The 17,898-nt window shown below is 44.3% G+C and overlaps 1 protein-coding gene across 1 annotated transcript in view; it reads right to left on the bottom strand.

Annotated features, from left to right (window-relative positions):
• Positions 1 to 15,270, bottom strand: part of FKBP9 (FKBP prolyl isomerase 9) — an 83,187-nt gene extending 67,917 nt beyond the window's left edge. Inside the window, exon 1 of the mRNA XM_033930590.1 lies at positions 14,770 to 15,270. Coding sequence (XP_033786481.1) covers positions 14,770 to 14,987 — 218 coding nt within the window. The 5' untranslated portion in view covers positions 14,988 to 15,270. The remainder of the gene's footprint in view (positions 1 to 14,769) is intronic.
• Between the last annotated feature and the right edge of the window lie 2,628 nt (positions 15,271 to 17,898).

Here is a 17,898-nt window from a genome sequence, read left to right as displayed (position 1 = left end):
CAGTCTAAGCAACAAAGTTCATGATCTGCAAGCCCTGATATTAGAGGCAGATCTAGATATTGTTGCTATCACAGAGACATGGTTCAGTGAATCACATGGATGGGATGCAAACATACCAGGATATAATCTTTTTAGGAAGGACAGAGATGGTCATAAAGGTGGAGGAGTAGCTCTCTATGTAAAGATCAATATCCAAGCGACCGAAATGCAAGGGACCTGGGGAGAGGAAGAAGCGATATGGATTGCTCTGAAAAGAGAAGATGGAACTTCTATCTACGTGGGTGTAGTCTACAGACCTCCGACTCAATCGCAGCAAATTGATAAGGATCTGATTGTGGATATCCAAAAGTTTGGAAGGAAAGAGGAGGTTCTGCTGTTGGGAGATTTCAACCTGCCGGATGCGGACTGGAATGTTCCGTCTGCGGAATCGGAAATTAGTAGGGAGATTGTGGATGCCTTTCAAGAGGCTCTGCTCAGACAAATGGTGACGGAACCCACAAGGGAAAAAGCGATATTGGATCTGGTCCTCACAAATGGAGAGAGTATCTCTAATGTTCAAGTGGGTGCTCACCTGGGTAGTAGCGATCATCAAACGGTTTGGTTTGATATAACGGCTAAAGTGGAGAGCGGCCGCACGATACTTAAAGTCCTAGATTTCAAACGTACGGACTTTAATGCAATGGGAAAGTACCTGAAGAAAGAGCTGTTAGGATGGGAGGACATAAGAGAAGTGGAAAGACAGTGGTCTAAGCTGAAAGGAGCAATAAAAATGGCTACGGACCTTTATGTGAAGAAAATCAATAAAAACAAGAGAAAAAGGAAGCCGATATGGTTCTCCAAACTAGTGGCTGAGAAAATAAAGGCGAAAGAGTTGGCGTTCATGAAATATAAAAAACCCCAAGAAGAGGAGAGCAGAAAGGACTACAGGGTGAAACTGAAAGAAGCCAAGAGAGAGATACGTTTGGCGAAGGCACAGGTGGAAGATCAAATGGCTAAAAATGTAAAAAAGGGAGATACAAATTTTTTCAGATATATTAGTGAAAGGAGGAAGATAAAAAATGGAATTGCTAGGCTAAAAGATGCTGGGAACAAATATGTGGAGAGTGATGAGGAGAAAGCAAATGTGCTAAACAAATACTTCTGTTCTGTGTTCACAGAAGAAAATCCTGGAGAAGGACCGAGATTGTCTGGCAAAGTTACACGAGAAAATGGAGTAGATTCTGCGCCGTTCACGGAGGAGGGTGTTTATGAGCAACTTGAAAAACTGAAGGTGGACAAAGAGATGGGACCAGACGGGATCCATCCCAGGATACTAAGGGAGCTCAGAGAGGTTCTGGCGAGTCCTATTAAAGACTTGTTCAACAAATCTCTGGAGACGGGAGTGATTCCTGGGGATTGGAGGAGAGCGGATGTGGTCCCTATTCATAAAAGTGGTCACAGGGATGAAGCAGGAAACTACAGGCCGGTGAGCCTCACTTCAGTTGTTGGAAAAATAATGGAAGTGTTGCTGAAAGAAAGGATAGTGTATTTTCTTGAATCTAATGGGTTACAGCAGGGGTGCCCAACGCGTCGATCGCGATCGACAGGTCGCTCGCTCAGGCGACCCCAGTCGATCGCAGAACGGGTTCCCTTCTTCCCTTCTCTTTTTTCCCCTCCTGACTGGCCCGCTCCTGAATTCTGCTGCTGCCTCCGCTGCTCAACATTTAAAAAAAAAAAAAAAAAAGGCTTGGAGAACTTATGCTCCGGGGGCTAACATGTGCTTGTACCGGCTTCCCTCTGAAACCGGAAGTTATGTCTGGGGAGGGGGAGGGGGTAAGAAGGGAAGCCGGCACGCACATGTTAGAGCCCTGTTCGCGGGCTAAAGTGGGAGACAGGTCAGTGAAGCTTGCGATTTGCTCTTCTTGCTGCCAGGTCCTGCCTACTTTCTGTTTCCTCAAAGGCAGGACCCGGCAGCATTTTTCCCAAAATGTTGATCTTGGGCCGATCAGCCTTCCTCTTCCCGACCTCAATTGTGCCGTCGGAAAGGAAGTTCTGGCCAGCGGAACTTCCTCTCCGACGGCAAAATTGACGTCGGGGAGAGGAATGCTGGTGGGCCCGAAGCAAGGAGAGCTTGGCCGGCGGCGAGCGGCTTTGGGGGCCTGTTATCCGATGGCAGCGGCAGAAGCAGTGGCTTGTGGGTGGGCAGGGAGGGAGAAAGAGGGCAGGCAGGGAGACAGAAGGAAAGAAGAGAAACAGAAAAAAAGAATGGGGGCATGAAGAGAGAAAGAAAGAGAGGGCAAGGAGAGAAGAAGAAAACATTGGGGGGGGGGGAATGAGGTCAGGAAGAGAGGAAGCATACAGGCTAAAAGAAGGGAAGAAAGATTGGATGCACAGTCAGAAGAAGAAAGTGCAACCAGAGACTCATGAAATCACCAGACAAGGTAGAAAAAATGATTTTATTTTAAATTTAGTGATCAAAATGTGTCTGAATTTATATCTGCTCTCTATATTTTACAATATGGTCCCCTTTTACTAAACCACAATAGAGGTTTTTAGCGCAGGGAGCCTATGAGCGTCGAGAGCAGCGCTGGGCATTCAGTGCAGCTCCCTGCGCTAAAAACTGCTATCGTGGTTTAGTAAAAAGGGAGGGGGTGGGTATTTGTCTATTTTTGTATGGTTGTTACTGAGGTGACAGTGCATAGAGTCATCTCCTTTGACCTCTTTGAAAAAACCCCAGAATAGGAATGATAATTAACAATTGTATGCGTACAGTGTGCGTTGTGTTTTTTTTTTAAAATTTTATTGTTGGTAGATCATTTTGACTTGGTCATTTTAAAAGTAGCTCGCAAGCCCAAAAAGTGTGGGCACCCCTGGGTTACAGGATCCGAGGCAACATGGCTTTACAAAAGGTAAATCGTGCCAAACGAACCTGATTAATTTTTTGATTGGGTGACCAGAGAGCTGGATCGAGGACATATGCTAGATTTCAGCAAAGCCTTTGATACAGTTCCTCATAGGAGGCTGTTGAACAAACTTGAAGGGCTGAAGTTAGGACCCAAAGTGGTGAACTGGGTCAGAAACTGGCTGTCGGACAGACGCCAGAGGGTGGTGGTTAATGGAAGTCGCTCGAAGGAAGGAAAGGTGACTAGTGGAGTCCCTCAGGATTCGGTGCTGGGGCCAATCCTGTTCAATATGTATGTAAGTGACATTGCTGAAGGGTTAGAAGGAAAAGTGTGCCTTTTTGCAGATGATACCAAGATTTGTAACAGAGTAGACACCGAAGAGGGAGTGGAAAATATGAAAAAGGATCTGCAAAAGTTAGAGGAATGGTCTAATGCCTGGCAACTAAAATTCAATGCAAAGAAATGCAGAGTAATGCATTTGGGGATTAATAATAGGAAGGAACCGTATATGCTGGGAGGAGAGAAGCTGATATGCACGGACAGGGAGAGAGACCTTGGGGTGATAGTGTCCGAAGATCTAAAGGCGAAAAAAACAGTGTGACAAGGCAGTGGCTGCTGCCAGAAGGATTCTGGGCTGTATAAAGAGAGGCGTAGTCAGTAGAAGGAAGAAGGTGTTGATGCCCCTGTACAGGTCATTGGTTAGGCCCCACTTGGAGTATTGTGTTCAGTTTTGGAGACCGTATCTGGCGAAAGATGTAAGAAGACTTGAGGCGGTCCAGAGGAGGGCGACGAAAATGATAGGAGGCTTGCGCCAGAAGACGTATGAGGAGAGACTGGAAGCCCTGAATATGTATACCCTAGAGGAAAGGAGACACAGGGGAGATATGATTCAGACGTTCAAATACTTAAAGGGTATTAACGTAGAACAAAATCTTTTCCAGAGAAAGGAAAATGGTAAAACCAGAGGACATAATTTGAGGTTGAGGGGTGGTAGATTCAGGGGCAATGTTAGGAAATTCTACTTTACGGAGAGGGTGGTGGATGCCTGGAATGCGCTCCTGAGAGAGGTGGTGGAGAGTAAAACTGTGACTGAGTTCAAAGAAGCGTGGGATGAACACAGAAGATTTAGAATCAGAAAATAATATTAAATATTGAACTAGGCCAGTTACTGGGCAGACTTGTACGGTCTGTGTCTGTGTATGGCCGTTTGGTGGAGGATGGGCAGGGGAAGGCTTCAATGGCTGGGAGGGTGTAGATGGGCTGGAGTAAGTCTTAACAGAGATTTCGGCAGTTGGAACCCAAGCATAGTACTGGGTAAAGCTTTGGATTCTCGCCCAGAAATAGCTAAGAAGAAAAAAATTTAAAAAAAATCTAAATTGAATCAGGTTGGGCAGACTGGATGGACCATTCGGGTCTTTATCTGCCGTCATCTACTATGTTACTATGTAGCTCTGCTCCAGGAAGGTCCCGCAATGACTTCCATCCTCTTCCAACAACACACTTCTTCAGGAGCAAGTGACGTCGGAAGGGGATGGACCGTCAGACGCAGTCATCGTGAGACCTTTCCTGGAGCAGAGTTGACCTCGTTGCTGCCAGCTGTTCTAACGATTTCTGCTTTCAGGCTGCCTTTTGCCAAGGAGCTCAGAGAGCAGAGCCAACAGCACAGGATCTTGCATTTGTTTGGAGAGAGAGAAAAAAGAGCATGGAAGGGTGGTGGAGAGAGAGAAAGGGAGCAGATGCTGATGGAAGTGGGGGGAAGGGAGAGAAGAGAGTAAAATGCCAGACCGTGGGGGTGTGGGAGAGGGAAGGGAAGGAGAGGAGAGGAGAGAGATGCCAGACCATTGGAGGAAGGAAGGGAAGAAGATGGATGCCAGACCAATGGGGGTGAAGGAAAAGATGGAACGGGAGGCATACAGTTTCTGGAAGTGGCATAAAAAGAGAGAAGATACCATATAGAAGGGGCAGTGGATGAAAGGAAGAGAGTGTCAAGAAGATGAGGAAAGCAGAAACCACAGAAGACAAATGTAGGGGTGTTTCCTTATTTGCACCTGAAGGTTAGGCCTCTCTGACATCATCAAACCTGAACCATTATTTGCAAGAAATCATTCCAGCCTGAATCTAGCAAGAAGAGAAAGAAGAAAACATCTTTGCTGTTTCTGCCTGATGCCTTCTGGGTATGTACCAGAATTGTATTCTAGTCAAGGACATCCAGTTATGCTTATGTGATCTTCCCATGTGAATTTTGGGGGAGGCATACTCCTTTGCTGTGCTTATCTATCTAAGGCGCCTGTGTCTCTCAGCCTGTACGAGACTTTATACAGAAAGGCTATTCATCTAAGTTCTGTTTCTGGATTGGTCCGAAGAGGTCATCTGACGAGATGAAAAGGTGCTAATTAAAATTTAGTCTGTGCCGGGATGTAAGTGAACTCGCATCTCATCACAGGTATTCTCCACGCACCTCTTTTATAATAATTAAGACCCGAACAGTTACCTCGTGTGACTCTCTGCCTGAGAGAGAGTGAATCGGACTTTAAACATCTGAATTCCATCACCTCAAGGAAACCTTTGCTGCCAACCTAAATTATAGTTGCACCAGTGGCTGAACTCTTGTTCCTGTAACAGAAGGATTTCTATAACTGCTAAGCTGAGAAGAGACGTCTTCCATTTCACCTGATTTTGTGCCAAGGCCTAATTGGATGGTGAGATAAGGAACTTATGATCTTATCAGCTGGGATTAGATAGAGAATCCTATTGTGATATGCTTAAAAGATGAATTCTCAAGGGAGGGAGGGTTCTTGAGTGGGCAGACTTGTTGGGCCGCCGGCCCTTTTCTGCCGTCATACTCTATGTTTCTATGTTTAAGGCTTGTAAAGCTACTCTTGGTGATAACTGTAATAGATTGCTGCTAATCAGGAATTGTTATTATAAGGAATTGTTTAGTGTGTGTAAGAATTAGTTTTACTTATTTATCTAGCAAGTGTGTTGTGATAATTATGTACTGAGTTTCATATATGTAATCGGATATTTTGTGAACAATATTTAGATATTGCTGCTGGCTTGTGAATTATATTTTTCTATTTTCATAATAAAAATATTTCTCATTAGCCTGGGTCTGTTCGTGTAAGTAGGCTAAGAAAGCTGAACCTGGATGAGATATTATGGTCTTCCCTAGAAACTAACAGGCACGTATTTGTTTATTTAACTCATTAGTGGACCTTAAATCTTTCTACACAATGGTAGAAAATTTTTTTTTTTTTTTTTTTTGCTTTAGGGGACATGCATCACTGTTTCTGTGATGTTGCATTATATGCAGCTTCTTGGTGGTTCAGTTTAACCTTTGTCTACGTACAGTCAAACCTCAGTTTGCGAGTTAGAAGGTCTGCGAGTGTTTTGCAAGATGAGCAAAACACTCTTGCAAATCGTGCCTCGCAAACCGAGCATTGACTCGATTTGCGAGCCCCCACCCCCGAGAACCGGCATCACCCGCTTGCCCAAACCCAAACCCTTGCTGGGATCTAGTATCGGCACACAGCATCAACCCACAGGACGTGCCGGTGCCGAAGAGCCTGTCTATTGCCGCTGATCTCTGCTGGGCTAGGCCTTGAGCATCTGTGCATGCTCAAGGCCTTCTGGCTCCCGTTCTCTCCGATATTCTGAGATTCTCAGAGAAAGCGGGAGCCAGAAGGCCTTGAGCATGCGCACTATATTTCTATTTTATCTCCCCTTTTACAAAACTGTAGAGCATTTTTTAGCACTGGCCTTGGTGGAAACAACTGTGATGCCACCATGGCTAAAAAACCGCACTGCAGTTTTGTAAAAGGGGGAGGGGTTAGTTTGTGATTACATATTCCATACTAGGCAAAGGTGTTTTCTGTATTCTGTGTGTTCAAAAGACGTGGTTTTCTGTTAGGATTCACTGTGTAGGATTGGATCTGTACTAGTCTGGCTTGTTTAGTTTTATTGATGTTGTACTGCTCACTGCAGTATGTAAGATGCTGCCTTAAATAGGTACACTCTTTTGCGGCATGTGGATTGTTATTAAAAATCATATTTTACATACAGATGGTGGGAAGGGGGGGGTCAAAAAATTATGGGCCTCGGCATCTCCCCTCTCTCGCTCTGTGTATCTAATTAAAAATAATAAATAGTAATACCATTGAGTGGCAGTAGCGAGAAGGGGGCGGTGGCTGCCATGCAGGCAGGAGAAGGAGAAGGAAGTGATGGCTGAAGTGGCATAGGGCGCAGTTCTACAGGCTGCTCTGGGGAGGGCTATATTATAAAGTGAATCCCATGGTAGTGTCTTTGGCTGATTATAGCCTGGAGATCAAGGCGAGCTGCAGGTAAGCGAGGCTCTGCCCCAGTGATCGTGTCATAGGATCCAGGGAGGGCAGGTAGGTGCTCCGCCTGTCTAGGGAACGCTGGCTGCAGACGGTATGGTAGGTGGGGACGTTGTGTTTAATATAGTAACATAGTAAATGACGGCAGATAAAGACCTGAACGGTGTTAGCCAAATGCTAAAGAACTGGCACCATATCAAACAAAGCAAAGCAAACTGAGGTGACACTTCCATAGGAGAGCACTATACATGAGATCCAATTTCCTAAAATGGTGTTACAATATATGAGCTTTGATAATGATATTACAAACATGAGCTTCAGTAACAGTTACAATGCATGAGCTACAATTTATGGTTATTTTTTTCCATTATCTGTGTATAAATGCCAGTTCTGTGGGTCCAGTAGGTGATTGAACACCCACAATATTGAGCAAGCAGGGAGGATATTTTGTTCCATTTAGCACCCCCAATCACAGGGCCCATCTGACCATTAGACAGTTTGGCAGTAGCCTAGGGCAGCAGTTTCTGGGAGTGCCCCAAGGGCAGCTGCACACAAACCTAAACAAAAGATGCCGAGAATCACAAAAACTCATAAGGAACAGAGGTTTTCAAATAGCCTATTACCCAGATTATTATGGGAGAGGGTCACAAGGACCATAACTTCAAGCTGCTGAGGCTGTAGCTCTAACCACTAGGCCATACTCTTCTCCTATCCTTGGAATAGGAAAGCTAATAAGCCCCCCCCCCCCCCGGATCTCCCAGACCCCAGTCAACTCCCGCTGAAATGACTCCTGGACTCTAGATCACCTACCACCAACCTCCTGCTCCCTTCAAAAAAATATCCTGACAGTCCCCTTCCCACCTCCAAGCTGATCTCCCTTGCCCCCATATAAAATATCCCTGAGACTCTACTCCCTCCCCTTCCCTGTCCCGACATGAAAAAGCTTCCCAGGTAACTAGCAGCCCCCGGCCCCCATTCCAGAGTGTACGTTTTAAGTAGCAGGAGCAATGGCTGCTTTCACCTGGTGGTCTAAATGTCTCCCCTGACCCGTTTCAAACATTGCCCCCTTTCACCCATATTAAAAAATGCCCGGTGGTCCTGTCTGTCACAAGTCCTGGTGGTCCAGTGCTCCCCCCCCAGCTGAGCCAGACCAGGCCCAGCCTACCTGGTGGCCCTGCTCCACCCACCTGCCTCCACCCAGGGTAATTAGGCCCCACCCAGTGTACCCTAGAATGAAGCCATTTTCACTCAGAAGCAGGAGTGATTGGGCATCATTCTTGCTTTCTGCAGGTAAGGGGGTCTGGGGAGTGTATTAGGCTTCACTAGACCAATAGGCCAAGGTAATTGGGAAGGCCAGACTAGGCCTGGTCTGGCCAGGGAAGGAGGGCACTGGATCTCTAGGGCTTGTTATAGGGGTGAAAATCATCAGACCATTTTTTTAAAGGCTGGGATAAGGGAGGGTCAGGTTGGAATGGATGTTGCTAGGCACCAGAGATATATTGGGGGAGGGATAAATAGTTATTGCAACTTCTAACATTTAAACATTTTTTTTAAAAGTATGTTTTACTGTTAGTGCACTGACAGAAAAGCCGACACTGAGTGGCAGATTTGCTTCAATTTTAATGTAATATTAATTTGCAAGCTCATTATTTTAAGCACGTCACAGCAATTTTTCTGCACTAAATACATGGTAGAGTTTCCCTCTACTGTGAACCTTTGAGCATCTGCCTCTCAGGGCATCCAAAAAGGTATCAACATTTTCCAAGATTTATTTATTCAGGGGTCCATTTACTAAGCACTAACACGTGCTTTACCATAGCTTAAAATGCCTTATACCACAAAGCAGGCTCAGGCATCCCACAATAATTTTGGCATCGACGAGCGCTACCCCACCCGCTAAAAAATAGATTTTATTTTCCAGCGTGGGTCAGAGGGTGAAGTGTAGATGTTTTCTGCACTAATCAGCGTAGCTGCACTGCCATATGCTGATTAGCATGTGAGCTCTTACCACCTACAAAAGAGGTGGCAGGAAGGGCTCACACGCTAATTGGAAAATTAGCACATGGCCATTAATGAAAAAAAAAAGCAGAAATTCAGCCATTTTACTCATTTAGTAAAAATGGCCTAGTATGCAGAAATGACCCACATAAACACACGCTGATGCCACTTTTTACCACAGTAAGGTAAAAGAGCCCCTTAATCTCTTATATACCTACAAGACTAGATGCAATATCATGCTTGAGGCAGAGAATAACCAGGTACAGTGCACACTTCCTATCAATGCATGAGCCAATTACTGCTCACATATTGACAGGAAAGGGGATATTTTGCAATCAGCTGCAGATTATTGTCCTGTTTTTAATGCAGAGTAATTTCCAAGCATGAAATATTACAGTGTCTCTCAAACTGTGTGTGCCCTGAAGAGATTCCGGATGTGCCAGAAGATATTCCAGAATTTTACTTTATTTTTTAAAACATTCCCTTCATAAGTATACACTAGAATAGATGACATGTACATCACGCACGCAAGTCTGTCAGTGTTATGGGTATTTGTGTGCGTAAGGATACAACCACCCAGACAAGCATCATTCTTTGACGTGATTGGTCCTTGAAAACTCATGGCAAGCAGTGGAACCTTGGTTTACGAGCATAATTCGTTCAAGAAGCATGCTCGTAAACCAAATTACTCGTATATCAAAGCAAGTTTCCCCATAGAAAGTAAGGGAAACTCGCTTGATTCTTTCACCCCCCCCCCCGAGGCCAGCAGCACTGCTCTACCCCCCCCTAGAACTGGCATTGCTCTCCCCACTCACGAAGGCCCCCCCTCCCCCGCATGATCTACAGAGATCTCCGAGAATCTCAGAGAGAGCAGGAACTCAAAGGCCTTGAGCATGCACAGATGCTCAAGGCAGAGCAAAAAGAAGACGGCAGATCTTCGGGTGCCAGTGCCGGGTGCCAGATGGGGGTAAGCGATGTGTTTGGGTGGGTGGATGGGTGCGTTGGGGATGCCGGATCGCAGCGGGGGGAAAGGGCGACGCAAGCGGGGGGTTGCTGGATCGCGGGGGGGTGCCGGATCGCGGGGGGAGGCACTCGTACATCGAGGCAAGCTCAGTTTCCGAGGTACCAATTTTGCGAATGTTTTGCTCGTCTTGCAAAACACTCGCAAACCGGTGCACTCGTAAACCGAGGTACCACTGTAATTTTAGTTTTTATGCATTAGTTATCCAAAAATGAGCAACAAACCAATCAAGGCTTTGTTACCATTTGGATTTTCTTATCTTTGCAAACTTGGATTTTCAGCTCTGACAAATTAAATCGAAAAAAAGAAAATGACTGCAGATCGTGGATGATGAAATGCGTGTTTGCTTGTCAACTATCGAGCCACATTTTGAGTTAATTTGCACTAAAAAATAAGCACATCCATCACATAGAACAAAATTGCTAATCAATCTACTTTAACCCCCTTTTATAAAACCTCACAGAAGGTTTTTGGCACCAGTCGGCACACTGAATACTCTGCGCTGCTCCGACGCTCATAGGAGCTCTATGACCATCAGAGTAGTGAAGAGCATTCAGCATGCTGGCCAGCACTATAAAATCTCTTGGATGGTTTTGTAAAAGGGGGGTTGTTACAATTAGCCATACATAGCTTAAAGAACTTTAAATAAATAACTCTCAAATTTAATTTTTTGTTGGTTTTGCAATTTTATAATTTCAATTATAATGTGCCACAAAAACCATTTGCTCCATTTAGTGTGCCAGAACTAAAAAAAAAAAAAAGTTTGAAACACTGGAATATTACATTACATTAGTGATTTTTATTCCGCTATTACCTTGCGGTTCAAGGCATATTACAGAAGAGGATTTCTGGACAAGTCCAGAGGTGTTACAGAGTAGAGCAAGTTGCTTCAGAGGATTGAAATGTTTCATACGGTGTTAGTTAGTCTTCATGGATTTCTTGAATAGCAGGGTTTTTATTTCTTTTCTGAAAGTTTTGTAGTCTGGGATCATGATTAGTAGATTGGAAAGTTGGTGGTCTAGTTTTGCTACCTGTGTGGCTAGAAGGCCATCATACAGTTTTACCCATTTGATGTCTCTGATTGGAGGGCATTTGAATGGTGTGTGGGTTCTCCTGTGTCTAGGTGTGGTAGTTCGGATTAGGCGGTTGTTCAAGTAGGCTGGGCTGTCACCATTTATGGATTTAAATAAGACAGTATAATTTAAATAGTATTCTTGCTTGAATTGGGAGCCAGTTTGAGTTAAGGTATGTCTCGGTGATGTGGTCGTGAATAGATTAGTCTCAGGGCTGTGTTTTGTACTGTTTGTAGTTGTTTTATCATTGTTATAGGGCAGGGGAGATATAGGATGTTGCAGTAGTCAAGGAGACCTAGGACTAGGGACTGGACCATGAGCTGGAATTGTTTTCTGTCGAAGAATTTTCATACTTGCCTTAGGTTTCTCATGACCGCGAATGATTTCTGTATTGTTTTGTTAATTTGTGGTTGCATGGTACAGCATCTGTCTATCGTCATTCCCAGAAGTTTTAGAGTGGGTTGAATGGGGTATATGATTGAATTTATTACTATGTTTGTTATGGTTGGGGTTCTATTTTTTTCGAGAAGTATGAATTTTGTTTTGTCTGGGTTCAGTTTTAGTTTGTGGTCTTTCATCCATGCTGCCACTGTTTCTAGAGTTCTGTGTAGTGTGTCTGTCATGGTGGGCGTTGGTTGATCAAAAGGAAGGAGAATGGTGATATGTGGCGCAGTGGTGGAAGCTACAGCCTCAGCACCCTGGGGGAAAATGCTTGAGTACCTGATTGTAAAACCACTTAGATAACCTTGATAGGTGGTATATAAAACTTGAAACTTGTCTGTATGGCTTTAGGAGGTTAAGCCTATTTTGTCTAGGCAGGTGCCGAGGGATGCAATGCAGAGATTGAGTGTTGGGGATAATGGCAATCCTTGGGGTACGCCACAGGGGTTGGACCATGGTTCTGATTTTTCTTTGTTTGTCTGTGTGTGTTTTTGGCAGAAAGCATAATAGAAGCCATGCAGTCAGTAGCTCTAATATGCAGCTATCTACATTGACCATAAAATTACACTGCTTTCTGATCATCCATCTTTCCCTTTACCACAGATCTAACGCTGCTTAATAAAAGGGGACCTAAATTAGTCCAATAAAAAAGTTGTTGGTTTTTTTAATCCAGTTATAATCTTTAAAGCAGAATAACATATCGACAGCACTTTATCCAATTATCTTCTTGTCATTGCTATCACCACTTATGGCCTTAAATTATCCTATAAGCTTCCTCAAATATGGCTAAAGTAGTGAATGCTTGTACCAGTCCCAAAATGTGGAAATGAATGAAAATATCAAAAAACTGGACTAGTGCATAACCATTTCAATAACAATGCTTTCAATTTTTCATGAGTATGCCTCAGCCCCACCACTCCACCGCTGTGCTATCTTGTGACTGCGTGGAGATTTATGTGGCACTTCATCATCGGCTGCTCATATCTTTTTTATTTTTATGGAATCGTGAAAAATCCTTCGTCTGGGAGTCTAAGACGTTGGCTGATAAGAGCTAAGTATTTACATCACTCTTTACATTAAGAAAAACATTTTTAAGTATATATGAAGGATTTTTCACGATTCCATAAAAATAAAAAAGATGATGAAGTGCCACATAAATCTCCACGCAGTCACAAGATAGCACAGCGGTGGAGTGGTGGGGCTGAGGCATACTCATGAAAAATTGAAAGCATTGTTATTGAAATGGTTATGCAGTAGTCCAGTTTTTTGATATTTTCACTTAAATTATCCTATGCATTCTGCAGAAAATGGAGACACTGCAAAAAAATCTCCACTCTCTTAGGAATAAAAATGTATAAAATTATTTTTACTGTGGTAAAAAGGTACTCCTGGTGTGAAAGAAGGAAAAAAATTTCAACAATGCCCAAGAGCAGCTCAAAACTACAAAAAAAAAAAAACCCCAGATGATCCCTGCACTAAAACAGAAACAGAAACAAAACCAACATGTGGTAACTTTTGAGGTTCCCATCCCTTACTATACTTTGATATTAAAGAGGCAGCAACACTATTCATGTGAAATTGGGAAAAAAAAAGGAAAGAGCTGAATACGTGGATTCTCTCTACAGGGCTGCAGTTACTGCATGCCAAAGCTGGATCATGTTTCTGCTTGCCCCTAATATACTACTTAGTACTACATGGTAAAAACTCCATGAATGGGGAAGCAAATGTACACTTGGTGCTAAAAATATCAAGGTAACATTATGTTAAATAAAGAGGTGGATGAAAACTAGAATATGCATTTTGCTGGACCAGAGCTCTAACACTAATTCCTCCACAAATCGGTTTTACAGGAGGAATGCTGCACAGACAGACAAAAAGTAAGTTCTTTCCCAAGGCTATGAATAATTCTTCCTGTTATAATGTTTGAGAGTGTAGAGCTGCAAGTGAGCCACTGAGTCAATGAATGTATGCATGCCTATTCATGGTTTAATGACTGGATTTCAGACTAACCAAACCACATTCTACTAAATCAAATGGCATACTCAAATGACTGGCATACTCCTCTGATCACCAGAGTGCACAGCATAAATGTTTATGTTTAAAGCTTCTATACCACTACTAATAACTGGGTAGTCAATTCGGAGCACTCCAGGTAAGTTTTTATAATGGTGTTATGATACCTGAGCTTCAGGAGTTGTGTTACAGTACAGAGATCCAATTTCCTATAATGGTGTTACAATATATGAGCTTGGTAAAGATATTACAAAACATGAGCTTCAATACATGAGATACAATCTATGGGTTTTTCCATTATCTGTGTATAAATGCCAGTTCTGTGGGTCCAGTGGGTCCCCAATATTGAGCAAACACCTTCATTTTTCTCAGGGGGGATATTTTGTTCCATTTAGCACCCCCAATCACAGGGCCCATCTGACCATTAGACAGAGTTTGGCAGTAGCCTAGGGCAGCAGTTTCTGGGAGTGCCCCAAGAGCAGCTGCACACAAACCTAAACAAAAGGTGCCGAGAACCACAAAAAAAGGAACAGAGGTTTTCAAATAGCCTATTACCCAGATTATTGTGGGAGGGGCGATGTTGGGGATGGAAACGCTCGCGACAGAAGATTTGCCTACGACAACCAAAAACCTTGCATGCACTCATTTTGAAAAAGTTGGCTTTTTCTGTGCCCTGACGCCCGCACTGAACTACAACCTGGGGACTGCTGGACCAACAAACTCCTTCTAAGAAATCTGCAGGCGGAAGAAAAAAAAAAAAAAAAAAAAAGAAGAGTCTAAAGTTAAGCCTTCACGTCTTCTTTTTCAAAGTCTCCAGAGTTGGCAGGAAGACAAAACGCCTTCTGCTCTGTCCCTATTGCTGTCAGCTCAGTCTCTTAAACGTTTTTCAAGCACCAGGAAAAACAACTCTCCCGAGACCGCCCGAAAAAGCTCCTCGAGCAGCCATCCCCTCCCCCTCCCGCTGCCCCCTGTTTATGTATTTGCGCGCGCGCGCGCAGCCTCACCTGGAGTCAAACTTGGTGCCGTCGGTCAGGGTGCCCTGGTAGTGGTAGCGCACGAAGTCGCCGACTTGGACGGCGCGAGGGCAGCTCTCGGGCACCGTCTGCCTCTCCACGTGCAGCTCGCTGTGGGCGGGGGAGCCCGGCACGGGGGGCGCGTCGTTCCCCGCCACGAAACTGCCCAGCAGGCACACGGCCTGCAGCGCGAGTAGGGTTGCGGCCATGGAGCAGCAGCGCGAGCGGCCTCCCACCGGTGGCCTCCTTGCAAAGGGAGTCGGCGTCTGCCCTGCCTCCTCCGCTCCCCTGCGCTATACCGCGGCAGAGGCTGGAGTTACCCCTTTCCTGCAGTATAGCGCGGTGGGCTGTTGCGGGAGCCCCCTAGGAGTACCGCTGCTGAGGGGGGGGGAAGAGTAGCGGGGGAGCTGCGACCATGGAAAAGCAGAGAGAGAGAGAGAGAGATTAGAGCGGGCCCTAAGCCTAAAGCATCCTGCGGGAAAGGAGGGGCAGCTGTGAGCCCTCCTCTCCACATCTGCACATCCATCCCCGGCCTAGAATGGAGGCAGGGTCTGCAGGGATTCCTACGTGGCTGTGCTACGAATGGATGAAGGGGGAGCTTTGTGCACCCACCCGCTGCAGTTCCTCAACATCCTCCATCAGTCCCTGACCCCGGCAGTGTTTCCTGGCAGCTCATTCGTCTCCTTGGTTTTAAACTGTTAGTTGCCCTTTCGTTGTACTTAAAATTAACAAACATACTTGAACTAAACTGGATCCCTTGCAGTCGCATGTGGCCTGGCCCTTTACATTATTGTTTACTCCTCCCTTCTCAAAATATATACATATATTTTCAGTTCAAAAAATAGTCCTTCCAGATCTGAATAAAGTGGTTTTTAATGTTTAAAAAAAGCATGATTTGTGTGGGTATTTTTTTATTTTACAGTATTTCAAGTTCAAACATTTTATTTAATTTTTATAACAAAATACAACTAAGGAGAACTATGTAAAACAAAATATAAATAAACGTCATTGTGAGAAGGAAAAAAATACTACAATCATAATCATTCCTCCCCACCCCCCTCCTCCACACACACATACACACTTTTACAAAGCCACACTAGCTGCTCCGATGTCCATAGGGAATTAATAGATGTTGTAGTGTTTGCCCTGTGGCTTTATAAAAGAACCCCTTTAATATTAACAGAAAAACAATCATTATACTTATTGATGAGATAATATATTGAATTTGTGAAAGATAAGTTTCAAGAGGTTTCCAAATCTTACAAATTTTATGGTACTGTTTTTGCCTCAAGTTCATATTTATTGGTAAGACTCTATTGTATTCCACCAAAAGATATCAATTCAGAATTGTGGCAATCTTTTTTGAATCATTTGGATTGCAAGCGCAATTAATATGTCAAATAAAGATTGTTGTGTATGTAAATTAATACAAACTGTTCTGTGAACCATGTTTAACATAGTATGGAACAGATCGCTTTTTCCATGTTTTCACTCAAAAGCTCAGCTTTTCAATGGCCTGCTTAAAAAGGACTGTGGCCCCCTTCACATAAAAAAAAGACATCGTCTGGGACACTTAGGGCTAGATTCACTAAGCAAACCGACCCCTTTGCGACCCGATTCCTCTCCAACCCAATTCACTAATCTCTGTCCCAATAATCCTCTGATCCGCGCATGCAAATGAGGGGGAACGGCATTCAAATAAGGGCAGGCAGCGATTCACTAACAAAAACCCTTCAACACCGACTGGGCTGGCCAACCACAAACAAGTGACTGCTGGGGACCAGTCGTTCACTGCTTTCCGACTGCCATCTCCTGCTCTCTGCCTGCTGTCTACCCCGACTTTCCAGCTCTCTGCCCCCGACTCTCCGGTTCTCTCTGCCCCGACTCTCTGCCATGATTTTCTCCTGCCGCCCTGCTCTGCCCCGAATCTCCACTACTGTTCCTTGCCCCGACTCTCTGCCTTTTCTCCTGCCGCCGTGCTCTGCCCCAAATCTCCTGTGCAGCTCTCTGCCCCTGACTCTTCTGCTCTCTGCCCCAAGCACTGCACGAGGGCGATTTGAAAATCAGCCCCCCCGGACACAGATTGGATCCAATCCCTCACGGATCAGATTTGATTCATGCCCTTAGTGCTCTCCATTTCATAGGACCATTCGCAGCTATAGTAATTTGCAATTTTGATGTTTGTCTAACCTTTTTCATCTTTCCAGGAACAAATCTAGGTGAGAATGATTTATTGCTAGCTACTTAGGTGTCTTTATTAGATAAAAGCTCAGGCAGAACTGATTTCTTCTTTTGGACTCCCATTCTGTGTTATTGCTTGTGATGATTCTCCATTAACTCTTTGTCCTCCTGATATCTGCCACAACTCTCCATTCCACAAGGTCATTAGCAGGTCTGAGAATTAGTGATGATAAAATTTGGTTCCAGGAGTCTTGGCTGAAACCCAACCCCCCATGCTGTTTGAAACTTTGGTGCCAACAAAATGCATATGCAAGTTACATGAATATGTGGTACCTATGATGTTGGGAAGATGGAAGGAGTGCTTTTTCTCATAGAGCTAAAGGTAAATCATTTTAGAGTCATAATTGATAGGCATCCTTATTATAAAAAAGGAACAGTGTTTTTTGCTTCTGTTCATTCTAGCTGTTATTCTGAGGCTGTGGTGTGACATATTCTCCCAAGTTTTATCATGCGCTGAAGCGGCACTGTTTAAGCACCATTTAGGTGCCGTTAGCATGTGCTAAAGGTTAACGCATGCATGTTATCCTATGGATGCATTGGTAGTTAGCACATGCGTGGGTTTAGCGTACCTTTGTAAAACACAGCCTAAAACTCACCAATCAACTCTTAATTTGTCTCACTCCATCTTCCTTTTCTTCAGCCTGCCTTCTACCAGGAGCAGATTCTGGGACCTTATCAATTCTATCACAGTAACCACTTGGACCTAGGAGTGGCTTACTATGCATACCTGTCATCCATCTCATCAAACTGCTGTTGCCTGATATTACACTTGCATGCTGCTTTCCTGGACTGTGCAATAAAAATCTATGTAGCCTAAGTAGCGCCTAAGTAACGCTGATTGCCAGTTGCGCCACAAGGACGCCTAAAGTTAGGCACAGT

This window comes from Geotrypetes seraphini, chromosome 2 (assembly GCF_902459505.1).
Source record: "Geotrypetes seraphini chromosome 2, aGeoSer1.1, whole genome shotgun sequence".
In the NCBI taxonomy this organism is placed as follows: Eukaryota; Metazoa; Chordata; class Amphibia; order Gymnophiona; family Dermophiidae; genus Geotrypetes; species Geotrypetes seraphini.
The sequence above is the reverse complement of the archived record's forward strand: the minus strand, read 5'-3'. Positions and strand labels throughout refer to the sequence as shown.